Consider the following 24,464-nt stretch of genomic DNA (forward strand, 5'->3'; position numbering starts at 1 on the left):
CCTCCTCTCTATAGCCTATGCTCTGTGACCGATGGGGAATTGTGTGTTTCAAAAGGGGGGCTTTAATAGGTGTCCAAATGGCACGATTGTTGTGCCAAATAATGCTGGTGATAGAATTGCCCACTTTGGCACCGTCAGACATAGGGCTCCCATTTTGGACTGTGTGTGTGTGTGCGCGCTGTCCCCCTCTTTTCGAGCCACGTCTACCGACTCGTGGTGGCTTTATGTTGTCCAAATTCCACTATTGCTTGACCCAAAATAATAACGTTCTTACACTTTGCCACTGTCAGATATAGGCCTCCCTCTGTGCACTAAAACTGGACGGGACATTAGAATCCTCTAATTAATACTCCCTGTCCACTCGAAGTGGCTCATACTTTCTTACTAAATAGCATACAATTTTATATATATATATATATATAACACTATATGGAATGGGCCCATTTGAAGCGGATGTGGGTGGCTCTTAAAAGAGCCTTTGGGTTCGAGTCGGGGTGTTGAGGTTCCGAAGAGAGTGGGTTTAACCGCCGAAACCGTACAGGGTGCGTCCCTGACGTTTCAGAGCGTAGACCACGTCCATGGCGGTAACGGTCTTCCTCTTGGCGTGCTCGGTGTAGGTGACTGCGTCACGGATAATTGTCACTTACCTGTACTTACTGGCTGCCAGCCCTCGGTGGAGTATATCGAGGAACAGAGGGTGCCTTTTAGGATAAGGACTAACAAGGTTTTGACTAGGTGGGATACAGCTACGACCGGAAGTGACTTTTCCCTAGCAGGTTAGGCTAATTAGGCTAGAGTGCAGATACTTGACATGTACAGTACAACAACAAATCACAGAGGGCCTGTTACCACAGCCTATAGGCTTGAACATCATAATATAACAATATATAATAATACTCATACATAATAATCGAAAATCACCTTTGACTACAGTGACATTGGTAGTAAGTAGGCTACAGTATAATGGATAGCTACCCAACTGGGACAGAAAGTGGAAATGGAAGGGGGACACGCAGTGAGCAAAACTCCTAACGACATAAAAACACAGACACTTCAGTGGAACGCACAGGGCAAGGCGGGAAGGAAGACGTGGAGAAGGACTATTGAAGAGGAGATGAAGAACACCGGAAGCATCGAGTGAAGAAATGGGCCCGGAACAGGGTTAGGCCGAGATGCACTGTTGACGCCCTATGCTTCATTTAGGACCTCAAAGAAATGAGTCAACTCCTATAGGGACTATTTTCACCGCCACCTGCTGGACCAGAGGTCATGTGGCCAACACTCTGCTTGAGATCATTAAGAGCTATAAGGAGTCCATCAACTACCTGGTCAGTCAAGTCATATAGGGGGGGATTTCATGGCCACCTGCTGGAGCAGAAGTAATGTTTGCCAACACTGGCCTTAAAATCATTAGGAGCTATAAGGAGTCCATCAACTAACTGGTCAGTCAAGTCATATAGGGAGGGATTTCATGGCCACCTGCTGGAGCACAAGTAATGTTTGCCAACACTGGCCTTAAAATCATTAGGAGCTATAAGGAATAAATCAACTCATCATTCAAGTCATATAGGGAGGGATCTTAGCACCACCTGCTGGATCAGAAGTACCCTTCACCGTAGGCACAAGAGAGCCATCATCTCTCAACCGGTGCAATTTCCATAAGTATGTGGTAATAAAACAAACAACGACCGCTCATCATATAGGCAGTGGTTTCAAAACTCTAAGCGCGTGTTCAAGTAGAGCACACCAAATCATACATGTACTTGTTCATCACACTGAATCAGTGTTTAATCTAGAAATACATGCCTCGCGTTGCAATACGTGTTCTGGTAATGTCATTGCTTTCCACAATGCAATGCTCACATCACTTTCCGTGTGATATTGTTGTTCATTTGTTCAAATGTATTTGACTATGACTTAATCCGACTGCTCTGAATTCATAATCACCTCACGGTTTGGTGTTAACCTACCGATTTTCAACTGCTTTGCCTACTGCAGATTAGGAACGCTGTCATGAAAATGTATGCTTGGGAAGTCTAAAATGAGGGTAACTCCCCTTAAGGTAAATGTCTGTGTTCTGAGTGGCAAAAAAAATACTGATTTTTTAATGCCATTTAGATATGTGCATACAGCCTGTCCTTAGGCAAACGCATTTAGAAGGGAAAGAAGTGGAACCAATGAATACTTTTCTTGCCTTGGGGTTGAAGCTCCATTGTATCTCTCGTAAGTAATGGGTCTGCCCACAGAGATCCTATACTAGTTAGTGTTGTAGTTCCTATTTCTACGGTTTTGCCTACCTGCAGCAATCAGGATTTACCTGCAGTGTTGATTGCGAATCCGTAATTTCTCATCTCATAATAACAGATGTTTTGCAAACCGTTGATGTTTAAATAAATGGATTCCCGGTGTCCGGATACCTTTTCTCTTAAGGGATCTGATTGAGTGAATCCAAAGTAAAAATGTGAACATTTTTCTGACTTGGTCTAAATACATTATAGGATGAATCATTCAGGTAAAATAACACAATGTCTATTTGAGTTGAATCAACATAATATAATCATTTTTTACCTCTATCATCTTTACTCTATGTATTGGACCACATCTAAACAACTTACTCAAGCTTATCTACGCATAAAAACAAGCTAAAAGATCTACTCAATAATATGACGTGTGCTTTTGTTGACTGTAATAGCTTGAGTACATTCCACAAAGTCATTTTTTTACAGTGTATCTAAAGACACGTTTGTTGTGGTGATGCACTTTTTCTTTGACGTTGAACTTGCATTGAACAGACAAATCCATTTCGTTACAACTCTTTTGTAGTATGATTTAGGAATATTTGTGGATGATCCTAATGTCTATGCTTGAATAGTGATTGGTTGTTGGTGAAATATTGTTGAGAACCCATCGTTTCCTGCCCTTTTTTCACTATTGAGCAATGTTGAAACATTTGTTTTGCTATTGGATTCATAATGGTGACCTGGGACAAGTAATTAGTGAAAACCAGAGTTCAGCAGTTGCCATTAAAGCGATCGAACCAAGTCATCCTAATAGGCTAGTATTAGCCTAAAGCAGGGTTTCCCAAACTCGGGGCACGTTTTGGGAGTTTTTGCCCTAGCACTACACAGCTGCTTCAAATAATCAACTCATCATCATGAAGCTGGAGTATTAGAATCAGCTGTGGAGTGCTAGGGCAAAACGCAAAACGCGCACCCCTTGGGGACCCCAGGACCGCGTTTGGGAAACGCTGGCCGAAAGGGAATCACCATGATGTGCAGTACCCACATTTAACCACAAGATGAACGGCCCACAGGGAACTGGAGACCAGCACGGGATGAACGGGTCTTTGCCTTCGCCCTGGCCTTGCCTCCGGTTTTGCCTCTTCCGCTCATATTGGTAGCTTGAGAAAGTCACAGAAAGTCTGAATGAGCCGCTCGCCACTTCGAGAGCCGTACATATACCTCGCCACAAGAGGCAACGATTGGCCACCGGGCCGGTGTGGCCTTATCCAATTGGAGCGAGGGACAGACGGACGGACAGACAGCTCTAAGCCGGTTCCCACCCACAGGCAGCGAGTGAGAGGCTACTTTGTTTCCCTCCGACTTTGTGTCATTTCGCGTGAGCGCCAAAATGAAATCCTCACATTATTTCTCTCCAAATGGGAAACAAACAGCTGGTGAGGGTGCACTCTTGAGTTTGAAATCGAAGCCACTATAGTATTGTTATTGTTGTTACATGGCACTTGTAACACATCACAGCAGCCTGCCTCTGAACGGGAATAGCCCAGTGGCTCATATATAAAAATGGCTGGTGAGGGTGCACTCGTGAGGTCGAATTTCTAAGCCATTTTGGCCCTCTATTATATGCCTCTCCCTTCGCACACACCCAGAGTGGGACAATGTTGTGTGCGTAAAAGTAGCCTAGTGTGCGTAATTTCTTTTTCACGACAGGTAGTACATGGAAATCAATGCGCTTTCTATGGAAAGAGGTGGGTGGCTCTTAAAAGAGCCTTTTGTGGTACAACATGTGTCGAGTAGAACACTGTTTGTAATAGGTTTACTTCTTCTTGGGGGCTGCCTTCTTGGCCTTGGCTGCCTTGGGCTTGGCGGCTTTGGGCTTGGCTGCCTTTGTAGCCTTCTTGGGGCTCTTGGCTGCCTTCTTGGCCGCTGCGGCGGGCTTCTTCACCTTCTTGGGGCTCTTGGCGGCCTTTTTGGGTGTAGCGGGCTTCTTGGCCTTCTTGGGGGACTTCTTTGCGGTGACGGCCTTCTTGGCTGCTACCTTCTTGGGCTTCTTAGCCGCGGCTGGCTTCTTGGCGGCCACCTTCTTTACTTTGGGGACTGCGGCTTTCTTGGCGGGCTTCTTCGCCTCGACGGCTTTCTTGTTGAGCTTGAAGGAGCCGGATGCACCGGTGCCCTTGGTCTGGACCAGGGTGCCCTTGGTGACGAGGCTCTTGACTGCGATCTTGACGCGGGAGTTGTTCTTCTCCACGTCGTAGCCGCCTGCCGCCAGCATCTTCTTGAGCGCGGCCAGGGAAACGCCGCTCCTCTCCTTGGAAGCGGTCACAGCCTTGACGATGAGCTCGCCTACGCTGGGTCCCGCTTTCTTGGCCTTGGCTGCTGCCTTCTTCTTGGGTGCCTTGGCCGGTGCGGCGGCGGCGGGTGCTGGTGCGACTTCTGCCATGTCTGTCTGTCGTTTGGTCCGGTACACACACACACGGTCTGCGAGGAGTAGTTTCCTGTAGATGCTGTTCTGCGCTATTGAAGCTCCACACTGAGCAGGGGGCTGGCCTTAAACGCGACATGAGAACCACATCAAGCCACCCAGCTCGGCTTCTCTGGGCTGGCCAAATGCTCTTTCACTTGTGTTTTCTGTTCGCCTATATCGGCCCAAAAGTCACCGACGGAGCCGTGTTTTTGCTCCAAAAGCGAACGGCCCAGCGAGCAGACTTGTCTCCGTTCAGAATAAAGTCATGTGGGCCGCGGAAGGGCCGTGCATTTTGTTGCGACTCGCTCAAAATCTCACCGTTGGACTGTCGGGTGGAGCGGTGCGCACTGGTTTTCCTGTGCTATTTGTCTCCTAAATGGCCTAAAAGTGCATCCGATTGCGAGCAGCACTTGTTGTGTAGTGAGCCGAGATGTCTGGCAAGGGAATCAAATGGTTTGGTGTCCCCTGATGTGGTCCAGGGTGTTTTAAAGAAGTGCTCTTTTGGGGACCTTAAAACACATGCACCTGTGAGGCCTGGCTGAGACGAGTGTTGTACTTCAAGTTTCAAGTTGTATTCGTCGTATGTACAGGATCCACATGGTATAAACTGTCCTACGACATGCTTACTTGCACTGTGTGTGTATTAGTACTTTTTGTGCACTGGCAGTGTGTGTGTTGTTGTTGTATTTGTAGCCTACTATTTCTACACAGTGAGATTGTGTGTTGTCTTCCCCTCCCTTCTGGTAGGTAGGTAGGTAGGTAGGTAGGTAGTTAGGTTGGCTGTCACTCCTTAGGTTGGCTGTCACTCCTTCACTAGACTCTTTCAGTCTCTCTCTCTCTCTCTCTCTCTCTCTGTCTCTCTCTCTCTCTCTCTCAGTCTCTCTCTCTCTCCCCGAGTGGGACAAGGGCTGCATATGTGGTTGGACTGTGAGAAGAATCCCAGCAGGTGCATGTGGGTCAGAAGGCTGATTGCGGCCTCTTTTCTTTTCCCTGTTGTATAGGCTATCCCCAAGGTAGTCATTGGAATCCACTACTGCTCCAACGACTATCACACTCACTCCTTCTCTGTGTTATACTGTGACTTGGCCTACAGACACATTCATATCCCCACTTTGTCACGTGGAAGCCACTGCCTTTTATCCTGTTGCCTCGTGAGTGTAGTAGGAAGGAAAATACACTACGTGACTCAAATGTACTACACTTCACATGGACATTTTGAGTCATGTAGCAGACGCTCTTATCCAGAGCCACTTACAGTTAAGTGAGTGCATACATTTTCATACTGGCCCCCCGTGGGAAACGAACCCGCAACCCTGGCGTTGCAAGCGCTGTGCTCTACCAACTGAGCTACAGGGGACTATATGGATGATGCGACCTTGACCGGAAATGACCTGTAGGCCAAAAGGGCTACGTTCATATATATATATATATATAATTATATTCATTCATATTATTCACCACCTTTTTATTCTTGCCATTATCATTCTCATCATTAGGGTATAGTCCAATGATGGAGCATCCATTCACTCCATCCGTGTCCTACCGATTCAGGAAGTCAACTCAAAATGACTATCCGCTCATTAGACGACAAAAGGCATTTCTTTCCAATCAAACCCAACAGACTGCCTTTTTGATTCATTTATTTACACCCTTTGTCAAATGGTGCCATTTTACATTGCCTTCACCTGGAATGGAGCCCGACAAACATGGGTTACTATTCAGCGCGCAAAGACACCAAAAAAGGCGCGCTAAACCCCTACGCTGGAACGGGCAGGGGATATGATACAATGTAGCCGCTCTCCGAGCCGGCGCGCGCCGCCCATTAAACAATGATACAATGTAACCGCGGTCGTACAATGTAACGCAGCCTACCTACGCATTCATTCGGTGGCGATGGAATTGCTTTTTTTACTGACAGAGTGGGTGGCTCTTAAAAGAGCCTTTGGGTTAGTAGAGCAGTCCAAATGCGCTGTTTACTTGGAACTGGTGTACTTGGTTACGGCCTTGGTGCCCTCGGACACGGCGTGTTTGGCAAGTTCACCGGGGAGCAGCAGGCGCACTGCGGTCTGGATCTCCCTGGAGGTGATGGTAGAACGCTTGTTGTAGTGGGCCAGGCGAGAGGACTCTCCGGCGATACGCTCGAAGATGTCGTTCACGAAGGAGTTCATGATTCCCATGGCCTTGGAGGAGATGCCGGTGTCGGGGTGGACCTGCTTCAGGACTTTGTACACGTAGATGGCGTAACTCTCCTTCCTGGACTTTCTGCGCTTCTTGCCGCCCTTCCCTGCGGTCTTGGTGACGGCTTTCTTGGAGCCCTTCTTGGGCGCTGACTTTGCTGGCTCGGGCATGATGATGTCTCGTTGCTTCTCAGAAACGAATGAGGGGGTGAAGGGCGCTTACCCGTCTTATGAAGAGGAAGCTAAGCAAAGTCAGCGGCCGTAGACACTCCCCTGCTCCCTCCCTCCCTCCCTCCTCTCTATAGCCTATGCTCTGTGACCGATGGGGAATTGTGTGTTTCAAAAGGGGGGCTTTAATAGGTGTCCAAATGGCACGATTGTTGTGCCAAATAATGCTGGTGATAGAATTGCCCACTTTGGCACCGTCAGACATAGGGCTCCCATTTTGGACTGTGTGTGTGTGTGCGCGCTGTCCCCCTCTTTTCGAGCCACGTCTACCGACTCGTGGTGGCTTTATGTTGTCCAAATTCCACTATTGCTTGACCCAAAATAATAACGTTCTTACACTTTGCCACTGTCAGATATAGGCCTCCCTCTGTGCACTAAAACTGGACGGGACATTAGAATCCTCTAATTAATACTCCCTGTCCACTCGAAGTGGCTCATACTTTCTTACTAAATAGCATACAATTATATATATATATATATATATATATATATAACACTATATGGAATGGGCCCATTTGAAGCGGATGTGGGTGGCTCTTAAAAGAGCCTTTGGGTTCGAGTCGGGGTGTTGAGGTTCCGAAGAGAGTGGGTTTAACCGCCGAAACCGTACAGGGTGCGTCCCTGACGTTTCAGAGCGTAGACCACGTCCATGGCGGTAACGGTCTTCCTCTTGGCGTGCTCGGTGTAGGTGACTGCGTCACGGATAATTGTCACTTACCTGTACTTACTGGCTGCCAGCCCTCGGTGGAGTATATCGAGGAACAGAGGGTGCCTTTTAGGATAAGGACTAACAAGGTTTTGACTAGGTGGGATACAGCTACGACCGGAAGTGACTTTTCCCTAGCAGGTTAGGCTAATTAGGCTAGAGTGCAGATACTTGACATGTACAGTACAACAACAAATCACAGAGGGCCTGTTACCACAGCCTATAGGCTTGAACATCATAATATAACAATATATAATAATACTCATACATAATAATCGAAAATCACCTTTGACTACAGTGACATTGGTAGTAAGTAGGCTACAGTATAATGGATAGCTACCCAACTGGGACAGAAAGTGGAAATGGAAGGGGGACACGCAGTGAGCAAAACTCCTAACGACATAAAAACACAGACACTTCAGTGGAACGCACAGGGCAAGGCGGGAAGGAAGACGTGGAGAAGGACTATTGAAGAGGAGATGAAGAACACCGGAAGCATCGAGTGAAGAAATGGGCCCGGAACAGGGTTAGGCCGAGATGCACTGTTGACGCCCTATGCTTCATTTAGGACCTCAAAGAAATGAGTCAACTCCTATAGGGACTATTTTCACCGCCACCTGCTGGACCAGAGGTCATGTGGCCAACACTCTGCTTGAGATCATTAAGAGCTATAAGGAGTCCATCAACTACCTGGTCAGTCAAGTCATATAGGGGGGGATTTCATGGCCACCTGCTGGAGCAGAAGTAATGTTTGCCAACACTGGCCTTAAAATCATTAGGAGCTATAAGGAGTCCATCAACTAACTGGTCAGTCAAGTCATATAGGGAGGGATTTCATGGCCACCTGCTGGAGCACAAGTAATGTTTGCCAACACTGGCCTTAAAATCATTAGGAGCTATAAGGAATAAATCAACTCATCATTCAAGTCATATAGGGAGGGATCTTAGCACCACCTGCTGGATCAGAAGTACCCTTCACCGTAGGCACAAGAGAGCCATCATCTCTCAACCGGTGCAATTTCCATAAGTATGTGGTAATAAAACAAACAACGACCGCTCATCATATAGGCAGTGGTTTCAAAACTCTAAGCGCGTGTTCAAGTAGAGCACACCAAATCATACATGTACTTGTTCATCACACTGAATCAGTGTTTAATCTAGAAATACATGCCTCGCGTTGCAATACGTGTTCTGGTAATGTCATTGCTTTCCACAATGCAATGCTCACATCACTTTCCGTGTGATATTGTTGTTCATTTGTTCAAATGTATTTGACTATGACTTAATCCGACTGCTCTGAATTCATAATCACCTCACGGTTTGGTGTTAACCTACCGATTTTCAACTGCTTTGCCTACTGCAGATTAGGAACGCTGTCATGAAAATGTATGCTTGGGAAGTCTAAAATGAGGGTAACTCCCCTTAAGGTAAATGTCTGTGTTCTGAGTGGCAAAAAAAATACTGATTTTTTAATGCCATTTAGATATGTGCATACAGCCTGTCCTTAGGCAAACGCATTTAGAAGGGAAAGAAGTGGAACCAATGAATACTTTTCTTGCCTTGGGGTTGAAGCTCCATTGTATCTCTCGTAAGTAATGGGTCTGCCCACAGAGATCCTATACTAGTTAGTGTTGTAGTTCCTATTTCTACGGTTTTGCCTACCTGCAGCAATCAGGATTTACCTGCAGTGTTGATTGCGAATCCGTAATTTCTCATCTCATAATAACAGATGTTTTGCAAACCGTTGATGTTTAAATAAATGGATTCCCGGTGTCCGGATACCTTTTCTCTTAAGGGATCTGATTGAGTGAATCCAAAGTAAAAATGTGAACATTTTTCTGACTTGGTCTAAATACATTATAGGATGAATCATTCAGGTAAAATAACACAATGTCTATTTGAGTTGAATCAACATAATATAATCATTTTTTACCTCTATCATCTTTACTCTATGTATTGGACCACATCTAAACAACTTACTCAAGCTTATCTACGCATAAAAACAAGCTAAAAGATCTACTCAATAATATGACGTGTGCTTTTGTTGACTGTAATAGCTTGAGTACATTCCACAAAGTCATTTTTTTACAGTGTATCTAAAGACACGTTTGTTGTGGTGATGCACTTTTTCTTTGACGTTGAACTTGCATTGAACAGACAAATCCATTTCGTTACAACTCTTTTGTAGTATGATTTAGGAATATTTGTGGATGATCCTAATGTCTATGCTTGAATAGTGATTGGTTGTTGGTGAAATATTGTTGAGAACCCATCGTTTCCTGCCCTTTTTTCACTATTGAGCAATGTTGAAACATTTGTTTTGCTATTGGATTCATAATGGTGACCTGGGACAAGTAATTAGTGAAAACCAGAGTTCAGCAGTTGCCATTAAAGCGATCGAACCAAGTCATCCTAATAGGCTAGTATTAGCCTAAAGCAGGGTTTCCCAAACTCGGGGCACGTTTTGGGAGTTTTTGCCCTAGCACTACACAGCTGCTTCAAATAATCAACTCATCATCATGAAGCTGGAGTATTAGAATCAGCTGTGGAGTGCTAGGGCAAAACGCAAAACGCGCACCCCTTGGGGACCCCAGGACCGCGTTTGGGAAACGCTGGCCGAAAGGGAATCACCATGATGTGCAGTACCCACATTTAACCACAAGATGAACGGCCCACAGGGAACTGGAGACCAGCACGGGATGAACGGGTCTTTGCCTTCGCCCTGGCCTTGCCTCCGGTTTTGCCTCTTCCGCTCATATTGGTAGCTTGAGAAAGTCACAGAAAGTCTGAATGAGCCGCTCGCCACTTCGAGAGCCGTACATATACCTCGCCACAAGAGGCAACGATTGGCCACCGGGCCGGTGTGGCCTTATCCAATTGGAGCGAGGGACAGACGGACGGACAGACAGCTCTAAGCCGGTTCCCACCCACAGGCAGCGAGTGAGAGGCTACTTTGTTTCCCTCCGACTTTGTGTCATTTCGCGTGAGCGCCAAAATGAAATCCTCACATTATTTCTCTCCAAATGGGAAACAAACAGCTGGTGAGGGTGCACTCTTGAGTTTGAAATCGAAGCCACTATAGTATTGTTATTGTTGTTACATGGCACTTGTAACACATCACAGCAGCCTGCCTCTGAACGGGAATAGCCCAGTGGCTCATATATAAAAATGGCTGGTGAGGGTGCACTCGTGAGGTCGAATTTCTAAGCCATTTTGGCCCTCTATTATATGCCTCTCCCTTCGCACACACCCAGAGTGGGACAATGTTGTGTGCGTAAAAGTAGCCTAGTGTGCGTAATTTCTTTTTCACGACAGGTAGTACATGGAAATCAATGCGCTTTCTATGGAAAGAGGTGGGTGGCTCTTAAAAGAGCCTTTTGTGGTACAACATGTGTCGAGTAGAACACTGTTTGTAATAGGTTTACTTCTTCTTGGGGGCTGCCTTCTTGGCCTTGGCTGCCTTGGGCTTGGCGGCTTTGGGCTTGGCTGCCTTTGTAGCCTTCTTGGGGCTCTTGGCTGCCTTCTTGGCCGCTGCGGCGGGCTTCTTCACCTTCTTGGGGCTCTTGGCGGCCTTTTTGGGTGTAGCGGGCTTCTTGGCCTTCTTGGGGGACTTCTTTGCGGTGACGGCCTTCTTGGCTGCTACCTTCTTGGGCTTCTTAGCCGCGGCTGGCTTCTTGGCGGCCACCTTCTTTACTTTGGGGACTGCGGCTTTCTTGGCGGGCTTCTTCGCCTCGACGGCTTTCTTGTTGAGCTTGAAGGAGCCGGATGCACCGGTGCCCTTGGTCTGGACCAGGGTGCCCTTGGTGACGAGGCTCTTGACTGCGATCTTGACGCGGGAGTTGTTCTTCTCCACGTCGTAGCCGCCTGCCGCCAGCATCTTCTTGAGCGCGGCCAGGGAAACGCCGCTCCTCTCCTTGGAAGCGGTCACAGCCTTGACGATGAGCTCGCCTACGCTGGGTCCCGCTTTCTTGGCCTTGGCTGCTGCCTTCTTCTTGGGTGCCTTGGCCGGTGCGGCGGCGGCGGGTGCTGGTGCGACTTCTGCCATGTCTGTCTGTCGTTTGGTCCGGTACACACACACACGGTCTGCGAGGAGTAGTTTCCTGTAGATGCTGTTCTGCGCTATTGAAGCTCCACACTGAGCAGGGGGCTGGCCTTAAACGCGACATGAGAACCACATCAAGCCACCCAGCTCGGCTTCTCTGGGCTGGCCAAATGCTCTTTCACTTGTGTTTTCTGTTCGCCTATATCGGCCCAAAAGTCACCGACGGAGCCGTGTTTTTGCTCCAAAAGCGAACGGCCCAGCGAGCAGACTTGTCTCCGTTCAGAATAAAGTCATGTGGGCCGCGGAAGGGCCGTGCATTTTGTTGCGACTCGCTCAAAATCTCACCGTTGGACTGTCGGGTGGAGCGGTGCGCACTGGTTTTCCTGTGCTATTTGTCTCCTAAATGGCCTAAAAGTGCATCCGATTGCGAGCAGCACTTGTTGTGTAGTGAGCCGAGATGTCTGGCAAGGGAATCAAATGGTTTGGTGTCCCCTGATGTGGTCCAGGGTGTTTTAAAGAAGTGCTCTTTTGGGGACCTTAAAACACATGCACCTGTGAGGCCTGGCTGAGACGAGTGTTGTACTTCAAGTTTCAAGTTGTATTCGTCGTATGTACAGGATCCACATGGTATAAACTGTCCTACGACATGCTTACTTGCACTGTGTGTGTATTAGTACTTTTTGTGCACTGGCAGTGTGTGTGTTGTTGTTGTATTTGTAGCCTACTATTTCTACACAGTGAGATTGTGTGTTGTCTTCCCCTCCCTTCTGGTAGGTAGGTAGGTAGGTAGGTAGGTAGGTAGGTAGGTAGTTAGGTTGGCTGTCACTCCTTAGGTTGGCTGTCACTCCTTCACTAGACTCTTTCAGTCTCTCTCTCTCTCTCTCTGTCTCTCTCTCTCTCTCTCTCAGTCTCTCTCTCTCTCCCCGAGTGGGACAAGGGCTGCATATGTGGTTGGACTGTGAGAAGAATCCCAGCAGGTGCATGTGGGTCAGAAGGCTGATTGCGGCCTCTTTTCTTTTCCCTGTTGTATAGGCTATCCCCAAGGTAGTCATTGGAATCCACTACTGCTCCAACGACTATCACACTCACTCCTTCTCTGTGTTATACTGTGACTTGGCCTACAGACACATTCATATCCCCACTTTGTCACGTGGAAGCCACTGCCTTTTATCCTGTTGCCTCGTGAGTGTAGTAGGAAGGAAAATACACTACGTGACTCAAATGTACTACACTTCACATGGACATTTTGAGTCATGTAGCAGACGCTCTTATCCAGAGCCACTTACAGTTAAGTGAGTGCATACATTTTCATACTGGCCCCCCGTGGGAAACGAACCCGCAACCCTGGCGTTGCAAGCGCTGTGCTCTACCAACTGAGCTACAGGGGACTATATGGATGATGCGACCTTGACCGGAAATGACCTGTAGGCCAAAAGGGCTACGTTCATATATATATATATATAATTATATTCATTCATATTATTCACCACCTTTTTATTCTTGCCATTATCATTCTCATCATTAGGGTATAGTCCAATGATGGAGCATCCATTCACTCCATCCGTGTCCTACCGATTCAGGAAGTCAACTCAAAATGACTATCCGCTCATTAGACGACAAAAGGCATTTCTTTCCAATCAAACCCAACAGACTGCCTTTTTGATTCATTTATTTACACCCTTTGTCAAATGGTGCCATTTTACATTGCCTTCACCTGGAATGGAGCCCGACAAACATGGGTTACTATTCAGCGCGCAAAGACACCAAAAAAGGCGCGCTAAACCCCTACGCTGGAACGGGCAGGGGATATGATACAATGTAGCCGCTCTCCGAGCCGGCGCGCGCCGCCCATTAAACAATGATACAATGTAACCGCGGTCGTACAATGTAACGCAGCCTACCTACGCATTCATTCGGTGGCGATGGAATTGCTTTTTTTACTGACAGAGTGGGTGGCTCTTAAAAGAGCCTTTGGGTTAGTAGAGCAGTCCAAATGCGCTGTTTACTTGGAACTGGTGTACTTGGTTACGGCCTTGGTGCCCTCGGACACGGCGTGTTTGGCAAGTTCACCGGGGAGCAGCAGGCGCACTGCGGTCTGGATCTCCCTGGAGGTGATGGTAGAACGCTTGTTGTAGTGGGCCAGGCGAGAGGACTCTCCGGCGATACGCTCGAAGATGTCGTTCACGAAGGAGTTCATGATTCCCATGGCCTTGGAGGAGATGCCGGTGTCGGGGTGGACCTGCTTCAGGACTTTGTACACGTAGATGGCGTAACTCTCCTTCCTGGACTTTCTGCGCTTCTTGCCGCCCTTCCCTGCGGTCTTGGTGACGGCTTTCTTGGAGCCCTTCTTGGGCGCTGACTTTGCTGGCTCGGGCATGATGATGTCTCGTTGCTTCTCAGAAACGAATGAGGGGGTGAAGGGCGCTTACCCGTCTTATGAAGAGGAAGCTAAGCAAAGTCAGCGGCCGTAGACACTCCCCTGCTCCCTCCCTCCCTCCCTCCTCTCTATAGCCTATGCTCTGTGACCGATGGGGAATTGTGTGTTTCAAAAGGGGGGCTTTAATAGGTGTCCAAATGGCACGATTGTTGTGCCAAATAATGCTGGTGATAGAATTGCCCACTTTGGCACCGTCAGACATAGGGCTCCCATTTTGGACTGTGTGTGTGTGTGCGCGCTGTCCCCCTCTTTTCGAGCCACGTCTACCGACTCGTGGTGGCTTTATGTTGTCCAAATTCCACTATTGCTTGACCCAAAATAATAACGTTCTTACACTTTGCCACTGTCAGATATAGGCCTCCCTCTGTGCACTAAAACTGGACGGGACATTAGAATCCTCTAATTAATACTCCCTGTCCACTCGAAGTGGCTCATACTTTCTTACTAAATAGCATACAATTTTATATATATATATATATATAACACTATATGGAATGGGCCCATTTGAAGCGGATGTGGGTGGCTCTTAAAAGAGCCTTTGGGTTCGAGTCGGGGTGTTGAGGTTCCGAAGAGAGTGGGTTTAACCGCCGAAACCGTACAGGGTGCGTCCCTGACGTTTCAGAGCGTAGACCACGTCCATGGCGGTAACGGTCTTCCTCTTGGCGTGCTCGGTGTAGGTGACTGCGTCACGGATAATTGTCACTTACCTGTACTTACTGGCTGCCAGCCCTCGGTGGAGTATATCGAGGAACAGAGGGTGCCTTTTAGGATAAGGACTAACAAGGTTTTGACTAGGTGGGATACAGCTACGACCGGAAGTGACTTTTCCCTAGCAGGTTAGGCTAATTAGGCTAGAGTGCAGATACTTGACATGTACAGTACAACAACAAATCACAGAGGGCCTGTTACCACAGCCTATAGGCTTGAACATCATAATATAACAATATATAATAATACTCATACATAATAATCGAAAATCACCTTTGACTACAGTGACATTGGTAGTAAGTAGGCTACAGTATAATGGATAGCTACCCAACTGGGACAGAAAGTGGAAATGGAAGGGGGACACGCAGTGAGCAAAACTCCTAACGACATAAAAACACAGACACTTCAGTGGAACGCACAGGGCAAGGCGGGAAGGAAGACGTGGAGAAGGACTATTGAAGAGGAGATGAAGAACACCGGAAGCATCGAGTGAAGAAATGGGCCCGGAACAGGGTTAGGCCGAGATGCACTGTTGACGCCCTATGCTTCATTTAGGACCTCAAAGAAATGAGTCAACTCCTATAGGGACTATTTTCACCGCCACCTGCTGGACCAGAGGTCATGTGGCCAACACTCTGCTTGAGATCATTAAGAGCTATAAGGAGTCCATCAACTACCTGGTCAGTCAAGTCATATAGGGGGGGATTTCATGGCCACCTGCTGGAGCAGAAGTAATGTTTGCCAACACTGGCCTTAAAATCATTAGGAGCTATAAGGAGTCCATCAACTAACTGGTCAGTCAAGTCATATAGGGAGGGATTTCATGGCCACCTGCTGGAGCACAAGTAATGTTTGCCAACACTGGCCTTAAAATCATTAGGAGCTATAAGGAATAAATCAACTCATCATTCAAGTCATATAGGGAGGGATCTTAGCACCACCTGCTGGATCAGAAGTACCCTTCACCGTAGGCACAAGAGAGCCATCATCTCTCAACCGGTGCAATTTCCATAAGTATGTGGTAATAAAACAAACAACGACCGCTCATCATATAGGCAGTGGTTTCAAAACTCTAAGCGCGTGTTCAAGTAGAGCACACCAAATCATACATGTACTTGTTCATCACACTGAATCAGTGTTTAATCTAGAAATACATGCCTCGCGTTGCAATACGTGTTCTGGTAATGTCATTGCTTTCCACAATGCAATGCTCACATCACTTTCCGTGTGATATTGTTGTTCATTTGTTCAAATGTATTTGACTATGACTTAATCCGACTGCTCTGAATTCATAATCACCTCACGGTTTGGTGTTAACCTACCGATTTTCAACTGCTTTGCCTACTGCAGATTAGGAACGCTGTCATGAAAATGTATGCTTGGGAAGTCTAAAATGAGGGTAACTCCCCTTAAGGTAAATGTCTGTGTTCTGAGTGGCAAAAAAAATACTGATTTTTTAATGCCATTTAGATATGTGCATACAGCCTGTCCTTAGGCAAACGCATTTAGAAGGGAAAGAAGTGGAACCAATGAATACTTTTCTTGCCTTGGGGTTGAAGCTCCATTGTATCTCTCGTAAGTAATGGGTCTGCCCACAGAGATCCTATACTAGTTAGTGTTGTAGTTCCTATTTCTACGGTTTTGCCTACCTGCAGCAATCAGGATTTACCTGCAGTGTTGATTGCGAATCCGTAATTTCTCATCTCATAATAACAGATGTTTTGCAAACCGTTGATGTTTAAATAAATGGATTCCCGGTGTCCGGATACCTTTTCTCTTAAGGGATCTGATTGAGTGAATCCAAAGTAAAAATGTGAACATTTTTCTGACTTGGTCTAAATACATTATAGGATGAATCATTCAGGTAAAATAACACAATGTCTATTTGAGTTGAATCAACATAATATAATCATTTTTTACCTCTATCATCTTTACTCTATGTATTGGACCACATCTAAACAACTTACTCAAGCTTATCTACGCATAAAAACAAGCTAAAAGATCTACTCAATAATATGACGTGTGCTTTTGTTGACTGTAATAGCTTGAGTACATTCCACAAAGTCATTTTTTTACAGTGTATCTAAAGACACGTTTGTTGTGGTGATGCACTTTTTCTTTGACGTTGAACTTGCATTGAACAGACAAATCCATTTCGTTACAACTCTTTTGTAGTATGATTTAGGAATATTTGTGGATGATCCTAATGTCTATGCTTGAATAGTGATTGGTTGTTGGTGAAATATTGTTGAGAACCCATCGTTTCCTGCCCTTTTTTCACTATTGAGCAATGTTGAAACATTTGTTTTGCTATTGGATTCATAATGGTGACCTGGGACAAGTAATTAGTGAAAACCAGAGTTCAGCAGTTGCCATTAAAGCGATCGAACCAAGTCATCCTAATAGGCTAGTATTAGCCTAAAGCAGGGTTTCCCAAACTCGGGGCACGTTTTGGGAGTTTTTGCCCTAGCACTACACAGCTGCTTCAAATAATCAACTCATCATCATGAAGCTGGAGTATTAGAATCAGCTGTGGAGTGCTAGGGCAAAACGCAAAACGCGCACCCCTTGGGGACCCCAGGACCGCGTTTGGGAAACGCTGGCCGAAAGGGAATCACCATGATGTGCAGTACCCACATTTAACCACAAGATGAACGGCCCACAGGGAACTGGAGACCAGCACGGGATGAACGGGTCTTTGCCTTCGCCCTGGCCTTGCCTCCGGTTTTGCCTCTTCCGCTCATATTGGTAGCTTGAGAAAGTCACAGAAAGTCTGAATGAGCCGCTCGCCACTTCGAGAGCCGTACATATACCTCGCCACAAGAGGCAACGATTGGCCACCGGGCCGGTGTGGCCTTATCCAATTGGAGCGAGGGACAGACGGACGGACAGACAGCTCTAAGCCGGTTCCCACCCACAGGCAGCGAGTGAGAGGCTACTTTGTTTCCCTCCGACTTTGTGTCATTTCGCGTGAGCGCCAAAATGAAATCCTCACATTATTTCTCTCCAAATGGGAAACAAACAGCTGGTGAGGGTGCACTCTTGAGTTTGAAATCGAAGCCACTATAGTATTGTTATTGTTGTTACATGGCACTTGTAACACATCACAGCAGCCTGCCTCTGAACGGGAATAGCCCAGTGGCTCATATATAAAAATGGCTGGTGAGGGTGCACTCGTGAGGTCGAATTTCTAAGCCATTTTGGCCCTCTATTATATGCCTCTCCCTTCGCACACACCCAGAGTGGGACAATGTTGTGTGCGTAAAAGTAGCCTAGTGTGCGTAATTTCTTTTTCACGACAGGTAGTACATGGAAATCAATGCGCTTTCTATGGAAAGAGGTGGGTGGCTCTTAAAAGAGCCTTTTGTGGTACAACATGTGTCGAGTAGAACACTGTTTGTAATAGGTTTACTTCTTCTTGGGGGCTGCCTTCTTGGCCTTGGCTGCCTTGGGCTTGGCGGCTTTGGGCTTGGCTGCCTTTGTAGCCTTCTTGGGGCTCTTGGCTGCCTTCTTGGCCGCTGCGGCGGGCTTCTTCACCTTCTTGGGGCTCTTGGCGGCCTTTTTGGGTGTAGCGGGCTTCTTGGCCTTCTTGGGGGACTTCTTTGCGGTGACGGCCTTCTTGGCTGCTACCTTCTTGGGCTTCTTAGCCGCGGCTGGCTTCTTGGCGGCCACCTTCTTTACTTTGGGGACTGCGGCTTTCTTGGCGGGCTTCTTCGCCTCGACGGCTTTCTTGTTGAGCTTGAAGGAGCCGGATGCACCGGTGCCCTTGGTCTGGACCAGGGTGCCCTTGGTGACGAGGCTCTTGACTGCGATCTTGACGCGGGAGTTGTTCTTCTCCACGTCGTAGCCGCCTGCCGCCAGCATCTTCTTGAGCGCGGCCAGGGAAACGCCGCTCCTCTCCTTGGAAGCGGTCACAGCCTTGACGATGAGCTCGCCTACGCTGGGTCCCGCTTTCTTGGCCTTGGCTGCTGCCTTCTTCTTGGGTGCCTTGGCCGGTGCGGCGGCGGCGGGTGCTGGTGCGACTTCTGCCATGTCTGTCTGTCGTTTGGTCCGGTACACACACACACGGTCTGCGAGGAGTAGTTTCCTGTAGATGCTGTTCTGCGCTATTGAAGCTCCACACTGAGCAGGGGGCTGGCCTTAAACGCGACATGAGAACCACATCAAGCCACCCAGCTCGGCTTCTCTGGGCTGGCCAAATGCTCTTTCACTTGTGTTTTCTGTTCGCCTATATCGGCCCAAAAGTCACCGACGGAGCCGTGTTTTTGCTCCAAAAGCGAACGGCCCAGCGAGCAGACTTGTCTCCGTTCAGAATAAAGTCATGTGGGCCGCGGAAGGGCCGTGCATTTTGTTGCGACTCGCTCAAAATCTCACCGTTGGACTGTCGGGTGGAGCGGTGCGCACTGGTTTTCCTGTGCTATTTGTCTCCTAAATGGCCTAAAAGTGCATCCGATTGCGAGCAGCACTTGTTGTGTAGTGAGCCGAGATGTCTGGCAAGGGAATCAAATGGTTTGGTGTCCCCTGATGTGGTCCAGGGTGTTTTAAAGAAGTGCTCTTTTGGGGACCTTAAAACACATGCACCTGTGAGGCCTGGCTGAGACGAGTGTTGTACTTCAAGTTTCAAGTTGTATTCGTCGTATGTACAGGATCCACATGGTATAAACTGTCCTACGACATGCTTACTTGCACTGTGTGTGTATTAGTACTTTTTGTGCACTGGCAGTGTGTGTGTTGTTGTTGTATTTGTAGCCTACTATTTCTACACAGTGAGATTGTGTGTTGTCTTCCCCTCCCTTCTGGTAGGTAGGTAGGTAGGTAGGTAGGTAGGTAGGTAGGTAGTGGTTGGCTGTCACTCCTTAGGTTGGCTGTCACTCCTTCACTAGACTCTTTCAGTCTCTCTCTCTCTCTCTCTCTGTCTCTCTCTCTCTCTCTCTAGTCTCTCTCTCTCTCCCCGAGTGGGACAAGGGCTGCATATGTGGTTGGACTGTGAGAAGAATCCCAGCAGGTGCATGTGGGTCAGAAGGCTGATTGCGGCCTCTTTTCTTTTCCCTGTTGTATAGGCTATCCCCAAGGTAGTCATTGGAATCCACTACTGCTCCAACGACTATCACACTCACTCCTTCTCTGTGTTATACTGTGACTTGGCCTACAGACACATTCATATCCCCACTTTGTCACGTGGAAGCCACTGCCTTTTATCCTGTTGCCTCGTGAGTGTAGTAGGAAGGAAAATACACTACGTGACTCAAATGTACTACACTTCACATGGACATTTTGAGTCATGTAGCAGACGCTCTTATCCAGAGCCACTTACAGTTAAGTGAGTGCATACATTTTCATACTGGCCCCCCGTGGGAAACGAACCCGCAACCCTGGCGTTGCAAGCGCTGTGCTCTACCAACTGAGCTACAGGGGACTATATGGATGATGCGACCTTGACCGGAAATGACCTGTAGGCCAAAAGGGCTACGTTCATATATATATATATATATAATTATATTCATTCATATTATTCACCACCTTTTTATTCTTGCCATTATCATTCTCATCATTAGGGTATAGTCCAATGATGGAGCATCCATTCACTCCATCCGTGTCCTACCGATTCAGGAAGTCAACTCAAAATGACTATCCGCTCATTAGACGACAAAAGGCATTTCTTTCCAATCAAACCCAACAGACTGCCTTTTTGATTCATTTATTTACACCCTTTGTCAAATGGTGCCATTTTACATTGCCTTCACCTGGAATGGAGCCCGACAAACATGGGTTACTATTCAGCGCGCAAAGACACCAAAAAAGGCGCGCTAAACCCCTACGCTGGAACGGGCAGGGGATATGATACAATGTAGCCGCTCTCCGAGCCGGCGCGCGCCGCCCATTAAACAATGATACAATGTAACCGCGGTCGTACAATGTAACGCAGCCTACCTACGCATTCATTCGGTGGCGATGGAATTGCTTTTTTTACTGACAGAGTGGGTGGCTCTTAAAAGAGCCTTTGGGTTAGTAGAGCAGTCCAAATGCGCTGTTTACTTGGAACTGGTGTACTTGGTTACGGCCTTGGTGCCCTCGGACACGGCGTGTTTGGCAAGTTCACCGGGGAGCAGCAGGCGCACTGCGGTCTGGATCTCCCTGGAGGTGATGGTAGAACGCTTGTTGTAGTGGGCCAGGCGAGAGGACTCTCCGGCGATACGCTCGAAGATGTCGTTCACGAAGGAGTTCATGATTCCCATGGCCTTGGAGGAGATGCCGGTGTCGGGGTGGACCTGCTTCAGGACTTTGTACACGTAGATGGCGTAACTCTCCTTCCTGGACTTTCTGCGCTTCTTGCCGCCCTTCCCTGCGGTCTTGGTGACGGCTTTCTTGGAGCCCTTCTTGGGCGCTGACTTTGCTGGCTCGGGCATGATGATGTCTCGTTGCTTCTCAGAAACGAATGAGGGGGTGAAGGGCGCTTACCCGTCTTATGAAGAGGAAGCTAAGCAAAGTCAGCGGCCGTAGACACTCCCCTGCTCCCTCCCTCCCTCCCTCCCTCCTCTCTATAGCCTATGCTCTGTGACCGATGGGGAATTGTGTGTTTCAAAAGGGGGGCTTTAATAGGTGTCCAAATGGCACGATTGTTGTGCCAAATAATGCTGGTGATAGAATTGCCCACTTTGGCACCGTCAGACATAGGGCTCCCATTTTGGACTGTGTGTGTGTGTGCGCGCTGTCCCCCTCTTTTCGAGCCACGTCTACCGACTCGTGGTGGCTTTATGTTGTCCAAATTCCACTATTGCTTGACCCAAAATAATAACGTTCTTACACTTTGCCACTGTCAGATATAGGCCTCCCTCTGTGCACTAAAACTGGACGGGACATTAGAATCCTCTAATTAATACTCCCTGTCCACTCGAAGTGGCTCATACTTTCTTACTAAATAGCATACAATTATATATATATATATATATATATAACACTATATGGAATGGGCCCATTTGAAGCGGATGTGGGTGGCTCTTAAAAGAGCCTTTGGGTTCGAGTCGGGGTGTTGAGGTTCCGAAGAGAGTGGGTTTAACCGCCGAAACCGTACAGGGTGCGTCCCTGACGTTTCAGAGCGTAGACCACGTCCATGGCGGTAACGGTCTTCCTCTTGGCGTGCTCGGTGTAGGTGACTGCGTCACGGATAATTGTCACTTACCTGTACTTACTGGCTGCCAGCCCTCGGTGGAGTATATCGAGGAACAGAGGGTGCCTTTTAGGATAAGGACTAACAAGGTTTTGACTAGGTGGGATACAGCTACGACCGGAAGTGACTTTTCCCTAGCAGGTTAGGCTAATTAGGCTAGAGTGCAGATACTTGACATGTACAGTACAACAACAAATCACAGAGGGCCTGTTACCACAGCCTATAGGCTTGAACATCATAATATAACAATATATAATAATACTCATACATAATAATCGAAAATCACCTTTGACTACAGTGACATTGGTAGTAAGTAGGCTACAGTATAATGGATAGCTACCCAACTGGGACAGAAAGTGGAAATGGAAGGGGGACACGCAGTGAGCAAAACTCCTAACGACATAAAAACACAGACACTTCAGTGGAACGCACAGGGCAAGGCGGGAAGGAAGACGTGGAGAAGGACTATTGAAGAGGAGATGAAGAACACCGGAAGCATCGAGTGAAGAAATGGGCCCGGAACAGGGTTAGGCCGAGATGCACTGTTGACGCCCTATGCTTCATTTAGGACCTCAAAGAAATGAGTCAACTCCTATAGGGACTATTTTCACCGCCACCTGCTGGACCAGAGGTCATGTGGCCAACACTCTGCTTGAGATCATTAAGAGCTATAAGGAGTCCATCAACTACCTGGTCAGTCAAGTCATATAGGGGGGGATTTCATGGCCACCTGCTGGAGCAGAAGTAATGTTTGCCAACACTGGCCTTAAAATCATTAGGAGCTATAAGGAGTCCATCAACTAACTGGTCAGTCAAGTCATATAGGGAGGGATTTCATGGCCACCTGCTGGAGCACAAGTAATGTTTGCCAACACTGGCCTTAAAATCATTAGGAGCTATAAGGAATAAATCAACTCATCATTCAAGTCATATAGGGAGGGATCTTAGCACCACCTGCTGGATCAGAAGTACCCTTCACCGTAGGCACAAGAGAGCCATCATCTCTCAACCGGTGCAATTTCCATAAGTATGTGGTAATAAAACAAACAACGACCGCTCATCATATAGGCAGTGGTTTCAAAACTCTAAGCGCGTGTTCAAGTAGAGCACACCAAATCATACATGTACTTGTTCATCACACTGAATCAGTGTTTAATCTAGAAATACATGCCTCGCGTTGCAATACGTGTTCTGGTAATGTCATTGCTTTCCACAATGCAATGCTCACATCACTTTCCGTGTGATATTGTTGTTCATTTGTTCAAATGTATTTGACTATGACTTAATCCGACTGCTCTGAATTCATAATCACCTCACGGTTTGGTGTTAACCTACCGATTTTCAACTGCTTTGCCTACTGCAGATTAGGAACGCTGTCATGAAAATGTATGCTTGGGAAGTCTAAAATGAGGGTAACTCCCCTTAAGGTAAATGTCTGTGTTCTGAGTGGCAAAAAAAATACTGATTTTTTAATGCCATTTAGATATGTGCATACAGCCTGTCCTTAGGCAAACGCATTTAGAAGGGAAAGAAGTGGAACCAATGAATACTTTTCTTGCCTTGGGGTTGAAGCTCCATTGTATCTCTCGTAAGTAATGGGTCTGCCCACAGAGATCCTATACTAGTTAGTGTTGTAGTTCCTATTTCTACGGTTTTGCCTACCTGCAGCAATCAGGATTTACCTGCAGTGTTGATTGCGAATCCGTAATTTCTCATCTCATAATAACAGATGTTTTGCAAACCGTTGATGTTTAAATAAATGGATTCCCGGTGTCCGGATACCTTTTCTCTTAAGGGATCTGATTGAGTGAATCCAAAGTAAAAATGTGAACATTTTTCTGACTTGGTCTAAATACATTATAGGATGAATCATTCAGGTAAAATAACACAATGTCTATTTGAGTTGAATCAACATAATATAATCATTTTTTACCTCTATCATCTTTACTCTATGTATTGGACCACATCTAAACAACTTACTCAAGCTTATCTACGCATAAAAACAAGCTAAAAGATCTACTCAATAATATGACGTGTGCTTTTGTTGACTGTAATAGCTTGAGTACATTCCACAAAGTCATTTTTTTACAGTGTATCTAAAGACACGTTTGTTGTGGTGATGCACTTTTTCTTTGACGTTGAACTTGCATTGAACAGACAAATCCATTTCGTTACAACTCTTTTGTAGTATGATTTAGGAATATTTGTGGATGATCCTAATGTCTATGCTTGAATAGTGATTGGTTGTTGGTGAAATATTGTTGAGAACCCATCGTTTCCTGCCCTTTTTTCAC

General features: G+C 47.0%; 6 protein-coding genes across 6 annotated transcripts in view; all 6 read right to left on the minus strand.

The window, feature by feature from the left end:
* Positions 1-4,680, minus strand: part of LOC311126632 (histone H1-like) — a gene marked incomplete at both ends in the record, with an annotated part of 9,476 nt that extends 4,796 nt beyond the window's left edge. The window contains one exon of the mRNA XM_084200630.1: positions 4,087-4,680. Within this exon, the coding sequence (XP_084056756.1) occupies positions 4,087-4,680 (594 nt within the window). The remainder of the gene's footprint in view (positions 1-4,086) is intronic.
* A 1,997-nt stretch (positions 4,681-6,677) lies between these two features.
* LOC311126635 (histone H2B) lies at positions 6,678-7,052 on the minus strand (the record flags this gene model as incomplete). Its single annotated transcript, XM_084200633.1, has 1 exon — positions 6,678-7,052. One exon carries the CDS (start codon positions 7,050-7,052, stop codon positions 6,678-6,680), a length of 375 nt encoding a protein of 124 aa, XP_084056759.1.
* A 4,184-nt stretch (positions 7,053-11,236) lies between these two features.
* On the minus strand, positions 11,237-11,860 carry LOC311126633 (histone H1-like; the record flags this gene model as incomplete). Its single annotated transcript, XM_084200631.1, has 1 exon — positions 11,237-11,860. One exon carries the CDS (start codon positions 11,858-11,860, stop codon positions 11,237-11,239), a length of 624 nt encoding a protein of 207 aa, XP_084056757.1.
* A 1,999-nt stretch (positions 11,861-13,859) lies between these two features.
* LOC311126636 (histone H2B) lies at positions 13,860-14,234 on the minus strand (the record flags this gene model as incomplete). Its single annotated transcript, XM_084200634.1, has 1 exon — positions 13,860-14,234. The coding sequence occupies one exon, from the start codon at positions 14,232-14,234 to the stop codon at positions 13,860-13,862; it is 375 nt and encodes a 124-aa protein (XP_084056760.1).
* A 4,176-nt stretch (positions 14,235-18,410) lies between these two features.
* LOC311126611 (histone H1-like) lies at positions 18,411-19,034 on the minus strand (the record flags this gene model as incomplete). The annotated part of the gene is made up of 1 exon (XM_084200610.1): positions 18,411-19,034. One exon carries the CDS (start codon positions 19,032-19,034, stop codon positions 18,411-18,413), a length of 624 nt encoding a protein of 207 aa, XP_084056736.1.
* A 2,000-nt stretch (positions 19,035-21,034) lies between these two features.
* Positions 21,035-21,409, minus strand: LOC311126626 (histone H2B; the record flags this gene model as incomplete). Its single annotated transcript, XM_084200625.1, has 1 exon — positions 21,035-21,409. The coding sequence occupies one exon, from the start codon at positions 21,407-21,409 to the stop codon at positions 21,035-21,037; it is 375 nt and encodes a 124-aa protein (XP_084056751.1).
* Positions 21,410-24,464: the final 3,055 nt, after the last annotated feature.

Source organism: Coregonus lavaretus (assembly GCF_964263955.1).
Source record: "Coregonus lavaretus genome assembly, contig: HAP1_SCAFFOLD_762, whole genome shotgun sequence".
NCBI lineage: Eukaryota > Metazoa > Chordata > Actinopteri > Salmoniformes > Salmonidae > Coregonus > Coregonus lavaretus.